Below are 24,153 nucleotides of genomic sequence, written 5' to 3'. Positions count from 1 at the left end.
ATTCAACCCCCTACACAGAATCCCTCACAACAGCACCAATACAACTGGGGTTGTCTCAAGCACACCTGATGCAACTAATCAAGGGCTTTATTAGTTGCACCAGGCGTGCTTGAGTCGGAACGACTTTTGTTTGATTGGCTCATTGCAAACAGCTGAAAAGTCTGTCAATTTTGATAATAAACACTAATTGCAATGAGGGGTGTGTGTGAATAATTTCGATTGCAACTGTAGATCTTAAAGGCAAAGACGACCAGCTAGAAAGAGAAAAACGTTAGCTAGTAACCACAACCAGTCCCCAGCAGGATGTCCAGATGGTGCAACAAGTCAGCGCATCTGGCTGTTAACCAGAAGGTTGGTGGTTTGAGTCCACCTAGGAAAAGCTTTGGGCAGGATTCCTGCATTGTTGGGGGTTGGACTAGATGATCCTCAGGGTCATTTCCAACTCTATAATTCTATGACACTGTAAAAAAAAAAAGGGCCAGAGAAGTGGGTAAAAGAGGACATGGATCTGCATAAAATGTGCACATGTTTATTTATATGCACATTTCAAAATCATTACTGTACTATGATTTGAAACTAAGATCATGGGCACTGGGCCCATCACCTCCTGGCAAATAGAAGGGGAAGAAATGGAGGCAGTGAGAGATTTTACTTTCTTGGGCTCCATGATCACTGACTGCAGCCACGAAATTAAAAGACGCCTGCTTCTTGGGAGGAAGGCGATGACAAACTTAGACAGCATCTTAAAAAGCAGAGACATCACCTTGCCAACAAAGGTCCATATAATTAAAGCCATAGCTTTCCCAGTAGAGATGTATGGAAGTGAGAGCTGGACCATAAAGAAGGCGGATCACCGAAAAATTTATGCTTTTGAATTATGGTGCTGGAGGAGACTCTTGAGAGTCCCATGGACTGCAAGAAGATCAAACCTATCCATTCTGAAGGAAATCAGCCCTGAGTGCTCACTGGAAGGACAGATCCTGAAGCTGAGGCTCCTGTACTTTGGCCACCGCATGAGAAGACTCCCTGGAAAAGACCCTGATGTTGGGAAAGATGGAGGGCACAAGGAGAAGGGGACGACAGAGGATGAGATGGTTGGACAGTGTTCTCGAAGCTACAAACATGAGTTTGACCAAACTGTGGGAGGCAGTGGAAGACAGGAGGGCCTGGCATGCTCTGGTCCATGGGGTCATGAAGAGTCGGACACGACTAAACAGCAACATGATTTGAACAGAAATGCCTCACCACAGTGAGGAAGACAACTTGTGCATCAGCTCTGTAGTATACACACTATACTTTTGAAGCATTTTGCTTGCTCCTGCCCACCAAAGAGTCTTCGGAACTGTAGTTTGTTAAGGGCATTGGGGATTGCAACTCTGTTAGGTGTACACTGCAGTTCCCAGGAGGGGTGTGGGTGTGTGTGCTTTCAATGTACAGTGTGTGTGCAGCTGTGTGGTGGACAGGCAACTTCAAGGCATCTGCTCTCCATTCTTAGGGTAAAACCAGGGTTGGACTGGACAGCCCTTCAAACAGAAGACTGTCTTTTGACAGCCATTCAGCTAGAGAAGTGGCCTACGCAAAGTAGGACACACAGTCCCCCAAATCTCAACCCCTAATATTAGAGGGAAAGGTCTCTAGGGCAGAGGACATGGCTTCTAAGCACATATGGATCCTTGTTTTTTTTCATTACAGAAACCAAACATCGCTCTTTACATTCTTCTTTCCCTCTCTGCTTAAAAGAGTACTATTACGCCACTTTTATAATAATCCCTGTTTCTCTCCCTGAACAGTATCCTTTCCACTAGCAGCTGAACCCTAGGTGTTTCTACTCAGAATGGAAATAGGGCTTTCTCTCAACTGAGTGTACCTATAGAGTTATATACCTGACTGAAAGTCAACTCGGTCCAATACCTCTGCTTCCGACAGTGGCTAGCTGGATGCCTCTGGAAAGGTCACAAGGAAGGCCTAAAGGCGAAAACTGTCTTCTAGGGTTGTCCCCCAACAAGTGACATTCAGGAGTATACAGCCCCTGAAGCTGGAAGTTCTAGTGAAGGAACAATGTAGAAGGTTCTTCCCCTCCATGTTTTCTCTTTACAACGACCCTGTGAGGTAGGTTGGTTTTTGTAGTATTTTTGTGTTTTTTCTTTGGAGGAGACCAGAGGCCAGGCAGGCAGGGCACAGAAGGGCTCCTCTTGTGGGGCTGTTTCCCTAGGTCCCCCATCCCACCACAGCAGTTAGCAGGGGACCCAATGAAGGAACCTCCTTGGCCGTGGAGAGGCCTCATACGAAGCCACTGCACATCCCAGGAGGCTCCTCCGCAAGGGCTTTACTTGGTCTTAAACTTGTGTTGTGTTGTAATCCACCTCGGGACCTTAGGGTGAAGGAAGGGAAAGTATGTATTATTAATATTACTTCATCATAACATCCTAGGGCAGGCTGCTCTATAAAAATACAATACAGTCATACCTGGGATCCCAAACGCCTTGGTACTTGGACATTTTGGTTCCCAAACGCCGCAAACCTGGAAGTGAGTGTTCCCGTTTGCGAACGCTCTTTGGAACCTGAATGTCCGATGGGGCTTCAGCAGCTTCCAATTGGTTGCAGGAGCTTCCTGCAGCCAATCAAAAATCTCGCTTTGGTTTCTGAACATTTTGGAAGTTGAACAGACTTCCAGAACGGATTTCGTTCGACACCCAAGGTATGACTGTATTAAAATCTGTTAAGAGGATTTCCAATCAGACGAATTGATTTTAACCGTATGTCGCTTTTGACATCTTTCCGACCAAGCTTTCCCTGACTCACAAGAATGAACCCTGTGGCACATGTTTGAATTTCCGTTTCATTTGCTTTTCTGCTTTTATATCACTGCGTTACTGGTTTTAGGTTTTTGTCTCAAGGCCCTATTGTTTGTTTTCTGCACCAGTGGTTCCCAGTTGGTGGCCTGCGGACCCCAGGGGGTCTGTGGCGCCATTCACATAACAAAAGCTACCACAGAGATACCAAAATTTTCCAAAGTAGGGGGTCTGCAGTACTTGGTTTATTGGGAACCAATACTTCTAGACCATACTTAACAGCTTTTATTTTGAAAATTAAGTATACAGTATTGAAAGAAGCAGCAGCTGAGATCGGGTGCCTGACCTAACACCGTCTGGGAAACGTCAGGGCTAAGCAGGCATTTGAACCCGGGTCTCCCCAGTCCAACACTGGAGCCACCACAACACAGTAGCCATTGATCCGAATTCCACAGCGGAGTGGCGTGTGTGTCTGCCTCTGTTGCATCTTCTTCTGCCTGTCCCAACTGCAGCCTTCCACCACGCCAGCGGCGACAATCCCGATGCCCGACCCCACCGCGTCCTTTTCCTGCTTCTTCTCTTAGGCGCCGTCACGTGTTCGGGAAGAAGGCGAAAAAATAACAAACCAACCAACCAACCAACCCGCCACCTGGACGCGAGACGACCCGAGACTCGCAGGCCGCAAAAAGGGCCCTGCATTGCGAAGCCCGGCGCCTCCCATCTTCCTTCCAGCGCGACCACTCCTCTCCTGGGCTCCCTTTTGATTCGGGGTGGGGGCGCGCGAAGACAAGACCCAACAGAAACGTGCCACTGCCTCACTTGTGCTGGGATGAAAAACCCACCCGCCACCCCCAAAGTCTCCTGATCTCTCTCTCCCCCCCCCCCTTCACATGCAAAGGCAAGGAGGAAAAACTGGATTAAGGAAATCTTCGCTTCTCGCTGGGCCCTGCGGACTAGTCCTGCCTGCTCACTTTGGGGAGAGGATCTGGAGACGAGGGCGTCCGAATCCAACCCTGAGCCTCCTCCTCCCTTGTTATAATGTGCAAAGAAAGGAAGGTGGGGGTGGTAGGACCGGGGGGGGGCGGTATGCGAAAAAGAAAATCCTGCTACAACGCCCCCCCCCCACTCCGACCTTGCATACGTTGCTGCAAAGCACGACACAAGAGAGTCATTTAAGAATGTGCAAGGGACTCCGATTACTGGAGGTTTTCCTCCCCCCGCTACTTCCAGCCATTACTTGCTGAGCTCTAGGGAGATCTTTATCAGCCTGTCTCTGATCGATTCCGAGAGAGAGAGAGATCTGCCTGCAGAGTCGAGGCAGCGCCAAAGGGGGCTGGCAGAGGAGGAGGAGGAGGAAGAGGGAAGGGGGGCGGGGATAAGAGGGGCAGTCGCAGGGGGAGGGAGCAAGGCTGCGGGGGTTGCCAGAGCCCTCCTCTCCGCCCCCGATCGCAGCCAGCCCTTTCTAGCCCCCGGCCAGCCTTGCTTGCGCTTGGGGAAGACCGACTTGGAGTTAGATTTTTATGCATATTTGTTTTCTCTTACCTCCCGCGCCGCCGCCGCCGCCACCACCGTACCATCCGGCCCGATTCCCTTTCTGCTGGCTTTCGTTTTAAAAGACTTGAGAAGACGCGGAGGGGGTGTGGGTGAAACCCCAAAAAGGAACGAAGGAAGAAAAGAAAGCAAGCAGAGATAAAATGGTGCATGATCGCGAAGGGGAGAGGGGCGATTTTCTCTCGTTTTGGGGGATCGAAGAGCTGCTGGTTCCCAAGAGGGCGCCCACCGACCGGGGCTAAGGAGTTCGCCTCTTCCCTCCCGTTCGCATTATAAACACTGGTCGGTGGTGGCATCCTGGCTCCTTCCCTGGAGGGACGGCTTCCCAAGATTTGAAATTCGTTGCTTCTCGGTTGGAAAAGGCTCGGAGGATGTTGGTGTGGAGTTGAAAAAATAAATAAATCCACAACCCGGTTCCCCCCTTTCCACGCTTTTGCTTCCAGCTTTGGCGTAGAAGAAGCGTTTGAACTCCTTCTTTTGTTTGGGAAGTTTTCTGCCCCCTTCCCCCCCCCCTTCATTCGCCCTGCGTTTGCTGAACCCGAGGGGGGGCGAGAGAAAGAGAGAAGAAAAAGGGAAGCCACCATGGCGTCTGTTTTTACCAATGGACCCTGCAACCCAAGCGAAGCCGAAGTGGTTCACCTCTCCAGGAGCTTGGAAGTGGGCACCGTGATGACTTTGTTTTACTCCAAAAAGTCCCAAAGGCCAGAAAGGAAAACGTTCCAGGTGAAGCTGGAGACCAGGCAGATCATTTGGAGCAGGGGATCGGACAAAATCGAAGGCGCAAGTAAGTTGTCTGGCGTATGAAAACACACACACACATTTTAGGGAGCAGCGTCTGAGTGGAATGTGATGAGCATTTTCATCCATTTTTTTGACGCTTTATAGTACTTCGAGGGTTGAGGCTGGAGTCCTGGAAGGGGGGGGGACTGGGGAAGAAGCTCCATTTGCCACAACTGGACTTACTTGCAAGTAAATTACTTGCAAGGCGTAGCTCCTGCTTGAATGAATTCTCCCTCTAATGTAGGGGATGCAGCTGATTGTCTTAATAAATTAACAGATGCATGCATATTACTCCACCCCTGCCCTCATGTAATGCTTCCTTGGTTTTGCAAATCCACAAATGTTTAGCACACAAATGGGCTTTTAAAAAATCTGGTCACCTATGGAAATCCTTACTCACTATGGCGATGACTGGCTAGTGGTGATTTACATGCCTAATTTTTGTAAGAGTCATTTGTTCTAGGGCAGCTACGGTGAACCTGCGACCTTGTTGTCGGACTCCCAACTCCCATCAGCCCCAGCCAGCATAGTCAATAGTCAGGGATGATGGGAGTTGCAGTCCAACAACATCATGGGCCCCAGCATCTGGAGGGTCACAGCGTCCCCATCCTGGTCCTAGAATAATGTAGGCTTGCGTTATTTTATGGGTTGTTTTGTGCAAGAACCGTCCCAGAGCAACTTGCTCCATGGTGGCTTATACAAAGAAAAATCCAACAACATTTACAGTGGTAATACATATTAAAAGTGACCAACAATTATACTGCCTTAAAAAGAAAAGAAAAAATCCTTCCCATTCACCAAAAGGATAACCACCTCCAAACCCAAGAGATTGCTCATGAAAATAGCAGCAAGAACCGCGACAATGTTAGCATCCAAAAACCTGGTAGAACAAAAATGCCTTTGACTGAGGAATGTAAATGTTGCAGAGTTTTCCTGAGGTGACCATTCCACAAAGGGGAGTCTGCCACTGAAAAGGCCCTGTCTCTCTTCTCCCAGAGAATGGCCTCAGATAACTTTTTTGGGGCTCATTATTGCAGAAACAACCATCAGTGAGCTTTTGGGGTCCTAATAATAATAAGAATACAGTGGTACCTCAGGTTACATATGCTTCAGGTTACATACGCTTCAGGTTACAGACTCCGCTAACCCAGAAATATACCTTGGGTTAAGAACTTTGCTTCAGGATGAGAACAGAAATCGTCTGGCGGCTGCGCGGCAGCAGCGGTAGGCCCCATTAGCTACAGTGGTGCTTCAGGTTAAGAACAGTTTCAGGTTAAGAACGGACCTCCGGAATGAATTAAGTACTTAACCAGAGGTACCACCGTAATAATAATAATAATAATAATAATAATTTATTTATACCCCACCCACCTGGCTGGGTTTTCCCAGACACTCTGGGCAGCTTCCAGCAAAATATTAAAACACAATAATCCTTCAGATATTAAAAGCTTCCCTAAATAGGGTTGCCTTCAGATGTCTTCTAAAAGTCCCAAGCCATGAAAAACTTTATATATCAAACCAGCACTTTAAATTGGACTTGGGAGCAATTTAGCAAACAGTGCAGCCACACCATAATGGGTGTGTATTCTGAGTGCCTAGTTCATATTCATAATCTGGCTGCTGTGTTCTTCCTCTGGCACAAAGGTTACTGGCCGATCTTGGGCCAGTAAGTATATCTCAGCCCAGTTTATCCCATGGGATTATTCTGAGGATATGAAAATACTTCTCTTCTTACAACAAATAATTTATGGCATTCCCTGCTCCACAATGCAGAGATGTTTGTGGGCTTCACTTTGTAGGAGACCAGGAGTCTCATGCCCAGTGGAATTATAAAACACAGGGGGGGAAAATCAGTTTAGAAATCAGTGGTAAATCCAGGGGAGATTTGAATGGTTCTGTCTGCCATCTTGATTTTTAAAAGCATCCAATTGTATCCCAAATATGGACAATATCCTGCTCCTCGATCTCAGGAACCATCATGCAAAATTTCTTAAGAGGTGTCCAAATGCATAGATAACAGCCTTTCTAAAATATACTGCAGAGTAGACAAACTCATGGTTTATCAGTGGTGGTTATCTATAATGGGTAAATAGAACCTCTGGGTTCAGGGGCAGTGAACGCTGAATACCACATTTTTTTTTTGGGGGGGGGTGTCCTGCTCAGGATTACATAACCTTGGTCCTTAAAGATCCGTACTTCATACCGCCAAGCCTTATTCAAGATTCTGACATACAAAGCCCTGAATGGTTAGGACTGAGTTATCCGAAGGAGTGCCTCCCTGTCTGTATTGTCCTGGCTGTGATTTTGAGAGCTACTGCTTGTCATAGCATTGCCAAGTGAAATCTATGGGACAGAGCCTTCTCGGTGATGGCACCCTGGTGATGGAACAGCTTTATTGATGTATAGCTGCCACCAACTTTAGTTATTTTTCATCACTATCTGAAAACTTTTCTGTCAAGTCTTTGGGGACGTAATCCTCTAAAGCAGTGGTTCTCAACCTGTGGGTCCCCAGATGTTGTTGGACTACAACTCCCATCATCCTTGAGCTCTGGCCTTGCTAGCTAGGGGTGATGGGAGTTGTAGTTCAACAACATCTAGGGTTCCACAGGTTGAGAAAGACTGCTCTAAAGGTTCTGGTGTGTACTGAGCGGAGGAGGTGAATGTTGCGTGGTCTGAACTGTGCAACATTGCTTCTGTTTTAATGCATTGGTTGATTTTATGAAGTGCTGTATTTTTATGGTTGCTAACCACCCAGAGATCACTTGGTGATAAAGGGCAGGATATAAATTTTACAAATAAATTAAATACATAAATGGTGATGGGTGGTTATTATCTTCATACTCTGCTTGCTGACTTTTGAGAAAGATCTGGTTAACTACACTGAGAAAGAGGAAGATGGGTGAGACCTTTAGTCGGATTCAGCAGGGTACTTGTATGATAGAAAAAATGTGGAGGTGTGTATGTTTGTGTAAGGGGGGAATCAATTATGCTTTCCTGATGATTAATAAATAGATAAGGCCCTAGTCATACATTTGTAAGGTGCCTTTATTTAACTGGTCCAACCATTGCTGTTGTAAAAGGTAATGCAGGTGTTTAGGTTTTATTGAAAGCAAGCTTACTCGGCCTGATGGTGAATTTTGTATCACCCTCAAAGGGCAGTACAACTGTTTGGCATGCATATAATTCCAATATCCCCTTAGCTCAAACTATGGTGCACAGATTTGTATAGACACTTGGCAATGCAAGAATAACTTTTTTAAAAAATGCATTGTGTTGTAAGCATTCCCCTCCTTCCTGATGACATAAGTAGTCATGATCACCTAACCATTCCACAATTTTCCCACTTGCCCTGTTGATACATCAGAGCTGCAAGAGGAAAAGATATTTCCTGTTTTTCTCAAGTGATTGATATATATATATATAAATTTCATGGCAACTGGTTTTTGGCTTGCACATTCTCAAGTTTGAATATTCTCTTGAAAGCTTTTTATAATTATTTTTTGGGGAGAGATTCTAAAATTTAAATTGTAACACCTTTTTTAAAAAGTAAAGGGGAAAGTGCAGCTTTTGAAGCAATGTAAAGCTTCTGAAAGCTTTGAGTGAACGTTCGAACTGTGTAATTCCTGCAGGCAGGAAACAGTTAATTGCCTGGTTCTCTGTGGTGAGTAATATTTGTATCCAGGTGACAAGACAAGGAAGATTTTTTAAAATGGAAGGTATTTTTTCTGCAGTGACTGCACGATAAATGAGTAAGGTATGCACAAGCAGATTGGCTAGTATAAAGTTCACTGCATCAGTAACTTTTTTTGGATTTATTTTCAAGGCTAAGTTCCTCTGTCAGATATACTGTCTGTATATTTTCCAACTTAATTCATAGATCTTCCTCAGTGAACTTCCATTCATTGTTAGGTGCTTAAAGACTGCAGTATCCCATGTAATACAAATATTATTTTCTGTGAACCTGCCTTTTTTATCAGTACCTTCTGCTGCCATGTTCTCTGGAATGTAGAGAGATAGTTGACAACTCTTCAGTTTAATTGGTTCCCTGTTTGTCCCTGCAGGGAGGTCCTTCATACATGAAATGTGGAGGTCTGGGGTTCTTGAATCTCATGCCAGATAAAATCTAGGTAGTGAGCAATTGAGATAGCAACACTCTCTTTTCCGTCTTTCCTTGAGCTAGATATCACTCAGCAAAAAGTCTTGTTGCACCTTCAAGACAGATAGATACACTGTGGCATAACATTTCTTTATTGTGGTGTGTGTAGAAATAGAAACAGAAAGACACTGAAATGTAAGAATACAGTTTATGACATTTCATGCTTTTGGACCTCACTGTTTACATCCCTCCCGCTTTGTTTGTTTTAGTGAGAGAGAGAGATTAAAAAAATATATATACATAATCTTCACCAACTAAAGACAACAGTTCATGCATCTGAGTCAGTGGGCTCTGCCACAATAAATTTGCTGATTTTTAAAGTGCTTTTTTCCTCTTGCTCTTTTTTTGTTTCTGAAGTAGACTATCACAGCTACCCTTCCTAGAAATGACAAAATAAGAAATGCTAATCTCTAGAGATCAACTATTAGTCACCAATTTATCAGCCTTGCAAGCAAATGTTTTTTCCCCTCTGCAGGATGGTGGATTGATTAGCTGTAATCCCTTTGTAAACCCTGTGAGTTGGGCCTTTAATCATTCTAATTTAATATCTCTATCCAAGCTTCATGTGCATTAATTTGCGGGTGGGGGTAGGGAGCAGGCAACAGGCCAGATTTCCAGAGAAAGAGATTTAAAATGGGATGTGTCCTTTGCGCTTCTTCATTATTGTCATGGAGGTTTTTTTGTAGGCTTCAGTGTGGGGAGTAATTTTCCTTCTTTGCAGCATTGAGCTGTGATTGACGGGGTCCTATTTCTCTTTCTCACAGTTGTTTTGCTTTCAATTCCATAAGCGGATGGAATTCCTCCATGAGGAGGAAAGAGGACCATGAAATGGTTGGTTTAGCATTATTTCTGAATACAGGACCATGGTTTCTTTTGCCCAAACCACTGTGATCACTAGCTGTTTTGAAGCCACGGCTTGCTGTTGGCTTAGTGAGCATAATTTTTGGGGTGGAACAAACCGTCTTCAGACATAACTGCAGTGGTACCTCGGGTTACATACGCTTCAGGTTACAGATTCCGCTAACCGAGAAATAGTACCTCAGGTTAAGAACTTTGCTTCAGGATGAGAACAGAAATCGCACAACGGCAGCGCGGCGGCAGTGGGAGGCCCCATTATCTAAAGTGGTACCTCAGGTTAAGAACAGTTTCAGGTTCAGAACAGACCTCCAGAACGAATTAAGTTCTTAACCTGAGATACCACTGTGGTTTAATGGACAATGTTTTCTGGCTTAGTGCTATGGGTGAAAGTGGCCAAAAATGCTTGAATAAAGGCAAAGAAGCATTGTATGTCAGCACTGTAGAGCAGTACAAATGCTATCCACCTATCCAATGGCTGTGCATAGCACTTTGTCATGGGGAACTTTTCAAGATGTGTGTCAGATTAATGATTTCCCTTGCAAATAATTGCTTGCTTGCTGAGGTGAGGAATATCCATGAGGGTGGCCCATAGGTCTGCAACTTTCTGGAGTAAGGTGAGGACTTCTAAAGGAGAAAACTGTGAACTGTGGTTTCGAGGCTAGTTTATACGTGAATGTATTAACTGATTCCAGTGGAAAGCACTATGGCTGAAATGATAAAAATGGTTCCCCCACTCTGCCAGTGGTTGCATCTGGGATGGCTGCTCGTTCACACAAATTGCTACTCAACAGGAGACAGTGCTGTCCATCAACCTGGATGGCTTTCAAAGAAATTCATGGAGGGGAAGCCTGTCAAGGGCCAGTAGCCATGATAGCTCTTCTTTGCCTCCACAGGCAGAAGCAATAATGCTTCTGAATACCAGTTCCTGAAAGCCACAAAGGGAAAGAATGCTCTTGTACTCTGGTCCTGCTTGCAGGTTTCCTATGGGCATGTGGTGGGCCGCCATGGAAGAGAACAGGATGCTGGACTAGATATGCCATTGGTGTGATCCTGCCATCCCCTACTTATGTTCTTAAGCACCACTCCTCTTACGTAGCATGCCAGTCAGTAATGCAGGGCACGTGTGTGTGTGTGTGTGTGTGTGTGTGTGTGTGTGTGTGTGTGTTTCAAGCATTGCAACCTAATCCTCACCTGCCTGTAGCTTCCATGTATTTGAAAGGAAAAAGACCAAATTGGAAACATTTCCATTGCCTTTTCTGGTGCGGTAGATGGGTGTGCTTGATGTAACACCTAGAAAAGGAAGAATACTAAAATTAGTAAATGATGACAGATGCTAGTATCCTTTGTGCTAGGGTACCTGAACTTGGGAACAGTTGTGGTCCTATCTTCACTTGTTCTGCTTTTCGCAGTGATTTAATAAAGCAGGCCTTCTTCTATGATGGCCTTACAATGCATTGATATGAATATCAGTGGCTAAATGTAAGAATGAGCTTTGTATTATCAGAGGCATTAAGGAATACTGTGTGTTCTGTCTTGTGCTTAAGCTGTATACACTTTTGTTGTTGTTGTTGTTGAAAGGCTGTCTGTCTAGTCCAGGGGTTGGCAGACTAAGGCCCAGGGCCCCTCACAAATCTGGCCTGCACTGTGAAGGCAGAACCCGCCGCGAAGCCAAGACTCCTGGCGATGGTGATGGGAGGAAGAAGCTGAGCGGCGGCAACTCTGCCAATCAAACACCGCGCCTGGTTTACCTCAGCGCAGCATTGGGACGTCTCTGCCAATCAGAATCCATGCCTGGTTTGATTGGCAGAGCCGCTGCCGCTCAGCCTGTTCCTCCCACTTCCTCTGTCCTGGTGCTCCTGTGGGTCACAGAGCAGAGTGGACAAGCTCGCTCTGCCTACCCGCTTCACTAGAAGCAATGGCAGTGGCGGTGGCAGCCCCTGGGGAGGTAAGCACAGTGCCTTCTTTCTCTAGGTGGGGAGGAAGTGCGTTTCATGCCACCGCTGCCAGCCATTTGACAAGTGAGGCAGGCAGCAAACTGAGAAGGCGGCTGGAGCTGGGGTGTGTGTGGGGGGGGGGGAGGAGGACTACTTGCCCCCCTCTCAGTGTGCATAGAAATTCATTTTTTAAATATATGGAGAGAGAGAGAGAGTGAGTCCGGCCCTCCACAAGGTCTGAGGGACAGTGGACTGGACCCCTGTGGAAAAAGTTTGCTGACCCCTGGTCTAGTCTTTTTGTTTTCAAGCCCTAATACCCAGTGCTCTGGATTCTGTCTGAGGTGTGAAAGTTAAGCCATGGGGTCCAGTGCTTGATCTACTCTCTCTTTCTACTCATCCAGCATATCCTATCCCTCCTTTTCAAGGTTTCCATTGCTGAAGAGCATCAAACTGCTCTGTTTGTGTGATGACACTATAATAGGAAATACTTTAAACTACTGCAATGAATAAAGCTCTTTTATCCCCAATGACTTCAGGGATACATTGTGGGCGATAGCAGTCCAAGGGCCAGTGCAGCTGTATCTGTTTTGGTGCCCCACAAGGTATTGTCCTCCTTCCCCTTATAGTTGAGGGAAGAGGCCTGCAGAGTATTGATGATGCTTCATTAAATATATCATTAAAAGCAGTGCTGTGGCCTGTTTGGCTGCAGGACTGCCCCACATTAATGACCAACATCCATCACAGGTCTACATGTGCTGTGCTTACTCTTAAGACAACCTTTCGTAGGGCTACTCCACGCAAGATGCCCAGCCAAGCACTTAGCTGAGAAAAGGATGCACAGGAGCAGAAAGCAAGTGAGAGGGTCTTCTCTTTAATAAATCGATTGCCACTTTGCTGTGCAACTGGCTGCAGAATCCATATCTCTGATAACAGTGCCTCTCACTTGCTTGATTGCTGGATCATTTTGAGCCATTCTCTGCTCTGCTGGGCCCTTCATCACTATAGCAACAGACTGGAAGTAGCACCACTTATTTTAAAATAGGAGTATTATTTTTCCACACTATTCGTGTGCGTAGCTGGGCCAGTTTGTCACTGCATTTGCGCTTAGTTGCTGGTTATGTTGATTGCATGGGAAGATTGTGGAGACCTTTGGTCCTGTCCTTTACAGAATATGCTAGGCTTCCATTTTCAGTAGTTCATCTAAACAGGGGTGGCTAACCTGTGCTCATCCAGACTCTTCTGAACTACAACTCCCATGATCCCCCACAATTGGGTATGCTGGCCCGAGTTCAGCTGCATCAGGAGGGCTACAGGCTTCCCATCACTGAGCTAAAGTAATCTTCCATTTGTATCTTCTGTGATGTAAAAGAGCATGGCTGAATTGAGATGATGGATTGGCTATATGAGTGGCAGGTGTGTACACTCCCTCCTCCCCTTCTGCTGTACTTCAAGGGAGGAGATTAAGCAATTCTGCTTCTAATTAGCAACAAGATACCTTTCTGTCTGTATGTGATAAACTATGGTTTGCATCAACCATCGTTTGTCCTCAAAGCAAGGAGAAGGGAAGGAGGCAGCATGTTACCCTGAAGCTCACTGTTGTTTGTTCTTGGGCCTCCAAACCATGGTTCGGATAATAGTCTAAACATGACCATTCCCTTTCTTCACTCCCAGAGCAAAAATGTCTTGCTGTCGAGAATCCCATTTGCTGCTTGCGAGAATTGAGTGGGTGATGGAAGAAGTCTCAGAGTGCTTGTATCATGGGAAACCGGGTGAATTATGCAAGCCTCCAGCTGAGTCTGTACAAAAGAAAGCCAGCGCAAAAGTTAGAATGAAGCAGTTATGAATCCTGGACTGACCAAATAATCTTAGCCATAAAACGCTGCTGTAGGCAGCTGTGGGTCCTGACTGCCAGATGAGTGGTCTCAAGTTGCTCTTCTCCAAACGCTGTGGAAACCTCTTAGGAAAGCAGAAACTTTCTTCTTTGTGAGCCTGGCTGAAACCTCTTAGCAGATGTTCAGTAATCAGTTACAGGTCAAATAAAATCTGCATTAGGAAAGTTGCTTTTAAGTGTCCTTACATATTTTAAAAACAGAGGTGTTTTTGATTTGTTTTGTTTTTCAACATCTGAGTCTAAGGCAGCGTTTAAAATGCTGCTTAGTATTGAATGTCATCTGAGTCTTCCTCCCTTTTCTGGATGCTGCTAATATAGTTCTTATAAGAATATCTCTGCTTTTTAATGCAAGGTGATGCTGTGGGTTAAACCACAGAGCCTAGGGCTTGCCGATCAGAAGGTCGGCGGTTCGAATCCCCACGATGGGGTGAGCTCCCGTTGCTCGGTCCCTGCTCCTGCCAACCTAGCAGTTCGAAAGCACATCAAAGTGCAAGTAGATAAATAGGTACCGCTCTGGCGGGAAGGTAAACAGCATTTCCATGTGCTGCTCTGGTTTGCCAGAAGCGGCTTAGTCATGCTGGCCACATGACTCAGAAGCTGTACGCCGGCTTCCTCAGCCAGTAAAGTGAGATGAGCGCCGCATCCCCAGAGTCATCCACGAGTGGACCTAACGGTCAGGGGTCCCTTTATCCTTTACCTAGAGAACCTTTTCAGGAAGTCTTCCAGGGGTTTGCAAGCTCAAGGTGGGTGGGACCAGAGGCAAAGTGACTCTTAGCTTTATGCTACAGATGTTTCTATGCCCACTCTCCATCCTCCATCTGAGCAAGCAAGAAGAATGATCATAGTTCAAGAATATACAGAAGTACTTAAGGAGGGTATGGAGCAAGGCCAATGAGAGGTGTGGCCAGGAAGGATGTCCCAGGGGCAGACAGAGAAATCTCAAGGGATGCATTCAGCTCCTAGGATTAAGGTTCCCAATGCCTGCTCAACACAGACTCCTAACACAAAATGATGCCAGTAATTTAATCAATTTTCTTGGGTTTTCTGTTGACCGTATTTCCTTTGGTTAATGCATCTGAAGAAAGACTATAGCTGAAGAGAGCAGAAATGGCAAACTAACTCTAAAAACAATAAGGTGCTTTCCCCCCAAATGAACCAGTAGCAATACCTTTGTTAGATTCTTGTTTGTCTTTCTTTAGCCACATCAAGTAATTTCCCCACCCATTGTCCCATTTCTGAACTCCTTCAACCTGGAGGTTGCTTTCAGTGGTCTGAAGGAGCATAGTTTGTGTATTTCGCTGAAGAAGAAGATACCAAAGCTTGTTCCCAATATGGTTGCATTTGCAGTTTGTTAGGATTTGGTACAACCCAACCCACACAACTGAATAATGGTTGCAATTTGATTGAAAAAGTCCAATTCCTGGCCTTTCAAGACGTTGTTAGATGAGTGTTAAGATTTCTTAGACATGTTCATAACATGCCTCTTCTTGTGGCTTAAATTATTATTGAATCTTACTCTAGTCTTTAAGCCACATTGAGCTTTGGGAAAGCAGCGTAAAATGCACTGAACAGTTCTTTACCTGTAAGTTTTGGAAAGTCAATTGTTTCCCACACATTTTAGCACCTCTTAAGATATCTTACGCAAAGTTTGCATGCTGGTTTCTGACATCAAAGAGCAGGTTTTCATCTGCACTTATATTCAGTTGGTTGCCATTTTGAATCAAGATATTGAAATGAATCTTTCAAAACTTTTAACTACAGATTTCAAACCTGCACTAATCTTTTTTGAATTCTGGAAGAATGCCAGGTAAAAGACTTATAGCCTTTTTTAAATTTGTAAAGTGGGTTGCAGCATAGTTCTCCCTTAGAAGAAGACCCTTGTTCTCTGTAGGATGCCGAGGTTGTGAAATAGTGACTAACAGAATAACCCTTTCAAGTCTGACTCTCTGCCAGTGGACAATATTACTTCTTTACTAACCATACAGTCCAATCCCTTGCTGACTCAGAAGTCAGCCCTGCTGATCAGCACAAGGCTTCCTCTCAAATTAAAATTCTGTGAAGAAGATTGCAAGATTTGTGACTTGGTGTCCCATAATTTCTTCCCAGCTCTCCCTGTTACTAATATGTATGAAGAAGTATGAAAATGTGTATATGTTCCTCATAAGACCAACTAAGAGTCATGTGTTCTCTCTGGGAAATGGCCATGTCTGTTGGTTACATAAATGCAGGCGTAAATAGTATCTCTGTCTAATATGGAAAGTGGTGCAGATACTGGAGAGGAAGAGAGGAGGTGGGTTCTATCTCAGTTGGAAGATACAGGCTGAAGGCAGCTGCTGGGATGGATTTTTTTCCTGTTTACATACTGGGAGAGGTGCCAAATGGTGATGGAAAGCCAAAAAACCGCTTTACCATTGCCTCTGTGTGTGTATGCGCATACACATTTGTATGTGATTTGTTTGGTTTTTTCTATATCTTTTGGAGAGCGTGTGCCTATCAGAAAGAGAGCTCAAGATTTCTGGAATCTCAAAAGCTGCAGTGCTTCTATATTTTTTGATGCGTACTTATTATTTTCTGTCTTCCCCCACCCCCCTGCCTAGCCAACCACTGATACGATGCTTAACAGAGCAGCTTTCCTTTTGATAAATTGTTCTTCACCTGTTGATCCAGAGCAAGCCACTTTGCTGTCCCTCTGTGGGATTCCTGCGTGCACTTTCTGCTGCCAACGGACTTGTGGGGATTGGTAATTACAGTGCTCAAATCCCACAACCACCTCTTTCAATTGTGGCATGCGCACACACTTTTTTAAACACACACACACACACACACACACACACACACTATGATGATGGAAATCATCTTACAGTCATAATGACTGGAAGTGTTAGAATTAATGTTGCTTCATCTGCAACTGAAAATTGCTCACTCTGTCCTCTCGCTGGCATGGGGGTGGGGGCAGTAGCAGCAAGATACAAGAGAGATTGACAACAGTGAAAACTATGCAGTAGTGCATAGGATCTGATGCCATGGTGGTAGGGGAAGCAGACAGCTCATTGGACCTGGCCCATTCTTGTCCCTTTGGACCATTGGCATTGACATAGCAATGGTTCGACCCATTCTCTGCTCTGCTGTGGCAATGCTTTGCAGTGGCACAATGCTCTGGGGTTTTCTTCTTTTTCTAAAGGGAGTGGGAAATGAAGAGATTTTTAGTCGCAACTGGGACAGATCTCCCCACTTACCAGTGTGTAGGACATTGTTGTTTCTGAATACAGTGGTGCCTCACAAGACGAAAAGAATCCGTTCCGTGAGTCTCTTCGTCTAGTGGTTTTTTCATCTTGCGAAGCAAGCCCATTAGCGGATTAGCGCTATTAGCGGTTTAGCGGCTATTAGCGGCTATTAAACGCTTAAGGGATTAGCGGATTAGCTGCTAAGAGGCTATTAGCAGCTTAGTGCCTTAGAAAAAGGGGGTGGGGAGCGGAAAAAAACCCCCAGGAATCGCAAAACATTTTCGTCTTGCAAAGCAAGCCCATAGCAAATTCGTCTTGCGAAGCACCTCCAAAACGGAAAACCCTTTCGTCTAGCGGGTTTTCCGTCTTGCAAGGCATTTGTCTTGTGGGGCACCACTGTATCTGCATCCCTCTTTTTAAACTGAAGCCTCAGCGAAGCTGCAAATAGCATTAAAACCAGAGACATCAGAGTAAAACATAGTACACAGACAACAAATTAAGCATCAGGGACAGTAAACAAAACCTGCAGTTACAAAGAACTCAGTAAAACAGCCAGGGAAGCCTTCTACAAACCAGAGCACCCCAATGGCCTCTGAAAAACAACACTGCCTTCTTCTGGCATTGGAAGGCTAACAGGAAAAAAGGAGAATGAAATTGTCTCTCTCCTCGCCCCCCTAGTATTTTCAAGAATCCAAAGAAGGTCGTTGAGGAAGGTCTTCAGCAGGTTGCTTCTTATGGAAGGGGTTGGTCTTTTATCAGAGATAGTGCCATAGAATCAAGAGGCTGTGTACTAGCAACATACCGTATATACTCGAGTATAAGCTGACCTGAATATAAGTTTAGGCACCTACTTTTAGCACAAAAAACTGGGAAAACTTATTGACTCGAGTATAAGCTGGTTCATCACACCACAAACCTGGTTGTGGTGGTGGTGGTAATGGTGGCAGAGGAAGAACAAGTAGGCTGAAAGGGCTCCTTTCGGGCTGCTTGTCCCTCCACCGCCGCTGCCCACCTCACTCGAGTATAAGCTGAGGGGGGCTTTTTCAGCATAAAAATAATGTGCTGAAAAAGTCGGCTTATACTCGAGTATATATGGTAAGCTTTTGAGAAGCCATAAAACAAGGGTAGCCAATGTTGTGCCTTACAGATGTTAGACTGCAACTCCCATCAGCCTCAGCTAGCATGGCCAGTGGTCAGGCATCATAGGAATTGCAGTCCAACGAGGTACAGTGGTACCTCAGGTTAAGTACTTAATTCCTTCTGGAGGTCCGCACTTAACCTGAAACTGTTCTTAACCTGAAGCACCACTTTAGCTAATGGGGCCTCCCGCTGCGCCACCGGGGCATGATTTCTGTTCTCACCCTGAAGCAAAGTTCTTAACCTGAAGTACTATTTCTGGGTTAGCGGAGTCTGTAACCTGAAGCGTATGTAACCTGAGGCACCATTGTATATATTTACCTCTGCCCTACCTTTTCTAAGCCTTACCTAGTGCATGGATTTTATAATATTCAATGTCTTCCAGTCTCAGTTCAGCCAGTCTTTTATATGTGGGTCTTGCCCACCTCAATCCAAACTGTGTAGTGATTAAATTGCTAAGTAATTCCTGATGGTCTCATGGGATTGTAGCATTGGTATATTACAGAATACTTTTTACTGGCGCCCAAGGTAAGGCATCAGAGGTGATTCTTCGAATGATGCCAGCAATCTCTATTTCTGCATTAAGCTTGGATCTTTGCACATCCATCCATTTGAAAGTCATCTGCCCCAGGGTGGTACGTTGGTAACATATCTGCCGTTGTCCCTTTTGGCTTGGTGCCACATAGTTGCTAAGGAAGAAGGAGATAAGCATTGGAAACCGGCTGGTTTGCAACTCAAGTCTACTGTGAATCCACACGGTGGAGTAACTGGTGACGAAAAGCAGGGTGGCTTTGATTTAAATCACGATTTAAATCACTAGTCAGTAAGACTTGATTTAAATCATTTTTTTTTAACAGAAAGACTCATTCTTGCTGGCATAATCTTAATCTTTACAACCAGAGGAAGGTTTCATTTTTGGAATAATACATTTTCAGAGTAGTTTTTACAGTTATATCAAAAATTACTGATTTGGTTATACTCTTAGAAATACATAGACAGATAATTATGAAATTATTGTGAGGTTTAATAAGTTAACTTTATATTTGGACAACTTTTCTGCTGTACTTTATTGGAAGGAGAAGAATAATCATTTCCTTAATAACAATTTAAACAATTTATTTAACTAAAGCAATAACATTATAGCATATGTATCCACGTTTCTTAACTGTGGTTAAACGTTTGGTGTATGTTTTTTTAAAAAAAGCAACAACCTTAGACTGAGTTTTAGCACACATGGAAAACTTAAAACAAATCCTTATTTCCTGATAAATAGCCTTTGGCCTATAATGTAACTTAAATAGAAAACTATCTTTAGAAAGATTTTTCCTCCAAAAGCATTTTATTTTAAAAATCTGATTTAAATTTTAAAAAATCTGATTTAAATAAAAAAATCCAATTTAAATAAAAAAATCTGATTTTTTTTAAAAAATCTGATTTAAAATTTAAAAATCCATTATTTTGTTTTATTTTTTTAAAAAACCATTGATTTTTATCCACCCTGGCAAAAAGGGGCCATGGGCTGGATCTGGTACATGGGTCAGTCGTTCTCCATCCTTGTCCTAGGGCAAACTGCTTTCTTTCAGCCTCAGCCCTGCTCCATGGAACCTGGGAATAATAAGCATTGACCTACCTTACAAGTTGGTTTGTTTGGAAGGGGCCCTAGCTCCAATGATCCTCAGGCAAAAGGATGTCATCTGTTTTAACAAATTGTGCCAGAGTGGTCATAATGACACACTTGCCTGATAAAACCATGAAACTGAACTTAGATCAGCCTGTAGTTTTCCGGGGGGGGGGGGGGGGGAGAGATCTGAGGTCAGGAAGGCGATCCTAAAGCAAAAGAAGACATGGAATGGGGAGGGAAGTGCAGGACCACCCAGGAAGCCTCAAACAATGCTTTGAATTATTTTTTGCTGACATTGAGATATTGTGCCATTTTCACCTCTGTCCTGTTTGGACACAGGCCACACTAAGAGCCCGCCCGAGTACTGTGAACATGCCAGTTTAATTATGACTTGACAGACTGGTGCTTTTGTGCTAAGTACTTGCGGCTTCGGGATGTTGTTTTTGTTTGTTTCGGGAACAGTAAAGATCTAAAAGTTTTGTAATTTTTTAAAAAATGGACTTGGTGGTGCTGGAGAGATACCAGTTAACCTCTAGGATTTTCTCTGGTTTCTTCTTGCCAGAGCATCCCTTAAGATCTAAAGCTTTCATTGTGAGTGTACTTAGTTTGAACCTTTCATCTGCCATTTGGTAGACTGTCCAGCAGAGAGCTGGAACCTATTACAGGAAGAAGTAGAGAGGCGTAGCTGGAGTATTTTAAACTTAGATTTTTAGAGCTCTGTTTATTTGTCTCTGCATTTTAAATGAAAGGGCACGAAGTTCGAGTTCAGCGTAAATAGTACTATTATCATGAAACCTTTTAACCTGTTTCTGAAACAAACAAACAAACAAAATCACAGTGGAGAGAGAGAAAAAACAGAGCAGTAAAGCTCCTTCCATTCCCTTTGTCTTTATTTCTGTGCTGTTTGGACAAGTTGCTTACAATTTTTCTGGTTGCAAGTGTTCAGTCATCTGCATGGACTGATACAGGCTTTTCATAAGACTTCACCATGTGCTGTGCACCAGATTGCAGATTTTATCACCATTTCTTTAGAATTCTTTAGAATTAGATACCGTCTCCTTTCCCATGTATTTCCTGCATATTGATTTCATATAGTGCTTAAGTGGAAACTATGACAACATAATGAGTCTTCCTGAATCAGACCAAGGGTCTGTCTATAATAATAATTTATTATTTATACCCCGCCCATCTGGCTGGGTTTCCCCAGCCACTTTGGGCGGCTTCCAACAAAATATTAAAATACAATAGTCTAGTCTTATCATGTCCCAGATTGATCAACCAATGATATGATATGATATGATACTGCCTTGTTAAAATAGTTTGTAATCTATTTATGTGATTTTATCTTCATCTTTTAAAACTTTGTTATGCTGTATATCACTTCGGAACATTGGCGGTGGGGAGAAGCAATATATAAATTTAATAAACCTAAAGCTAACTACAGTGGACCCTCTGGATATGAATTTAATTTGTTCTAGGGGTCTGTGCATACTCCCAAAAATCTGTATCCAGAGGTGCTGCTCCTGTGCATGTGTGCGGCATGCAGTGTGCTTCTGCGCATGTGTGAGCAGCGAAACCTGGACAAATGCTTCTGGGTTTGTTGCCTTCGCAACCTGAAGTTTACATTACTCGAGAGTGACGTAACCCGAGGGTCTACTGTAGATTCTTCTGGGAAACCTATAGGCAAAATTTGACTCTCACAGTTTCCTCCTAGCAAGTGGTATTCAATGGCACTCTGGTCTCTGAACACAGAAGTTCCATTTGACCACATCATGACTAGTAGCTATTGGTAGACCAATCCTTCATGAATTTATTTTAAACCCCCATTTTAAAATACATAAAGCCGGCAGTTGTCATCACATCTCGTGGCTGTAGACTCTCTAAATTAATTGTGTATTGTATGAAAGCTTTCATGGGACGCGGGTGGCGCTGTGGGTTAAAGCCTCAGCACCTAGGGCTTGCCGATTGAAAGGTCGGCGGTTCGAATCCCCGCGGCGGAGTGCGCTCCCGTTGTTCGGTCCCAGCGTCTGCCAACCTAGCAGTTCGAAAGCACTCTCGGGTGCAAGTAGATAAATAGGGACCGCTTACTAGCAGGAAGGTAAACAGCGTTTCCGTGTGCGGCTCTGGCTCGCCAGAGCAGCGATGTCACGCTGGCCACGTGACCCGGAAGTGTCTTTGGACAGCGCTGGCCCCCGGCCTCTTTGAGTGAGATGGGCGCACAACCCTAGAGTCTGTCAAGACTGGCCTGTACGGGCAGGGGTACCTTTACCTTTACCTTTATGAAAGCTTTCACCTGTCTATGCTGAGTCTCCTGTAAATAGAGGGAGATTGCTGAAAACTGAAGTGAAATCTCTTTGTGGTTGGGGCAGGAACAGTAAGGCTCATCTACGGATGCTCTTGTAAACCATCGTTTATTGTTAGTTCTTTTAAACTGACCACAGTATCACAGCAGCTAAAAGGTGTCAAGTGAAATAAACACGCAAAGAGAGAATAATGTATATATACAGGCAAAACTAAACACAGATAAAAAAATCCACTGTTTTTAAAGGGGTGAGATTCAAGTCTGAACTCTCCCATTTAAATCAGTGGGGCTCAATAGTTCTTAATGCTGGATGGACATTTGCTTTTGTATGTGCACATACTCCTGCATTAATGCAATCTTTGTCAAATGTATCAAATCTTCCCAATAGCTTTTAAAACTTGTATAGAAGGACCAAAGGAATTGTTAGGCAGTGCGTTGCATTGCAGCTTGGGAGGGAAAACATACTGTACTTGGTAGCAAAGGTATTTCTCTCCCCCTAAAGGAGCTCCTTGTAATCTGAAAGCTGGTCCAGGAAAAAGCAATCATCTTGGCTTCATGGCATGCAGCTCTCTGCTGTTTATGTGCACAGTGGATGTGATTATTTGCTAAATGCTTAACTTTATTTCCTTTTTTCAAAAAGAAAACACCAGCAGCTTCTTCTTGTATTACAAATTTACTCATTCAAAGTAGATATAACAATTGGACATATTTTAAAATTTAGGCACTAGGCTCTAAGGCAGAGGATGTAGAAAAAAAAGACTCTGTGCTTATGGGGGGGGTGTGACAGTCCTTTGGGCTTTTTCTAGCAATCTGAAAGTAGGTGTATGGCCTTTCCATCTTTGCATTACTAATTTAGATTAGATGCAAATAGCTATCCACATTACCAGTATATTGCGCCACACAATTTCCTTGCCAGTGTGAGAGTGCACAGTTTATTCCTGTGATATATCCAGACTTTAGTTTGAGCCAAAAAGCTGTTTGTGGTTCAAACAGCAGCCCTGCTTTTTAAAGAGCGGCTTTTGATCCTGCATTTTCTCATCCCCCATTGCCGCCCACCCCCAACTGCAGCTCTTAAATGTCTTGGATGCCGAGGGGAAAGAGCTATGTCAGTTTCTCATTATCAATTGATCTTTGTCCTCTGAGACACCTTTCTCATATTTGGTTAGTGTTGCATCCGGCTCAGAGAATTATACAGGTTACGCTGTTAAGATTTGCTGGTGTGAGAGAGTTTGTGGGGGCAGATGCATCTTCTCTCAACCCTTTCCTACTCTGAATTTTTCTTCTAGCATTTGGGGTTGAGGAAGAGGAGAATGGCTCAAGGTGTGATCATTGCATAAAAGGAAAGTCAGATTTGGATTGCAGAAGAAATATTTAGCCCGAGTCTTGTTCTGACTGATGGTGGTTATTTTGTTACTGTTATTTTGTTTCATTGTGTTATTTTGTTGTGGTAGTAGGTGGCAAGTGGCAAAAATGTCTTGGCACAATAGGCCACAACAGAGAAAACCGGAGAGGAACTTATTTCCCACTCCCTTAATTTATCCAGCTCTGTCTTGGACCTGGTGAGGTTGTTTGCTACCATAAGCATTCCAGTGGTAGTATGTTGCTGCATGCATCTCTTGGGAAATAGTATTGTGTGTATTCTGCTCCTCAGATGTTAAATGCACAATTAAACAACTGTTTGCATGGTGTGCATCAACCCACCTGCAGTTGTAGGTTAATTTCTCAAGAATGCATCCTATTGCAAAGATCCAAATACAAAACAAAACTGATCACACTAGGTGAGGTGGCTCACTTTGTCTGCAAACAGATTTCTTGGTCAGAAAATAAACAAGATGTATATTTTCAATCAATTAGATTTTCTCAGCTGGTCTACACGGTTCCAGTTTGAAGCTGATATTTAAAATAAG

General features: G+C 44.1%; 1 protein-coding gene across 1 annotated transcript in view; it reads left to right on the top strand.

Moving 5' to 3' along the window:
- The first annotated feature begins 4,174 nt into the window (after nt 1-4,174).
- The window catches only part of PLCG1 (phospholipase C gamma 1), an 89,964-nt gene continuing 69,985 nt past the window's right edge, over nt 4,175-24,153 (top strand). Inside the window, exon 1 of the mRNA XM_083446739.1 lies at nt 4,175-5,127. Within this exon, the coding sequence (XP_083302865.1) occupies nt 4,926-5,127 (202 nt within the window). The 5' untranslated portion in view covers nt 4,175-4,925. The remainder of the gene's footprint in view (nt 5,128-24,153) is intronic.

This window comes from Podarcis tiliguerta, assembly GCF_965153285.1.
Source record: "Podarcis tiliguerta genome assembly, chromosome: 6".
Taxonomy (NCBI): domain Eukaryota; kingdom Metazoa; phylum Chordata; class Lepidosauria; order Squamata; family Lacertidae; genus Podarcis; species Podarcis tiliguerta.
The sequence above is the reverse complement of the archived record's forward strand: the minus strand, read 5'-3'. Positions and strand labels throughout refer to the sequence as shown.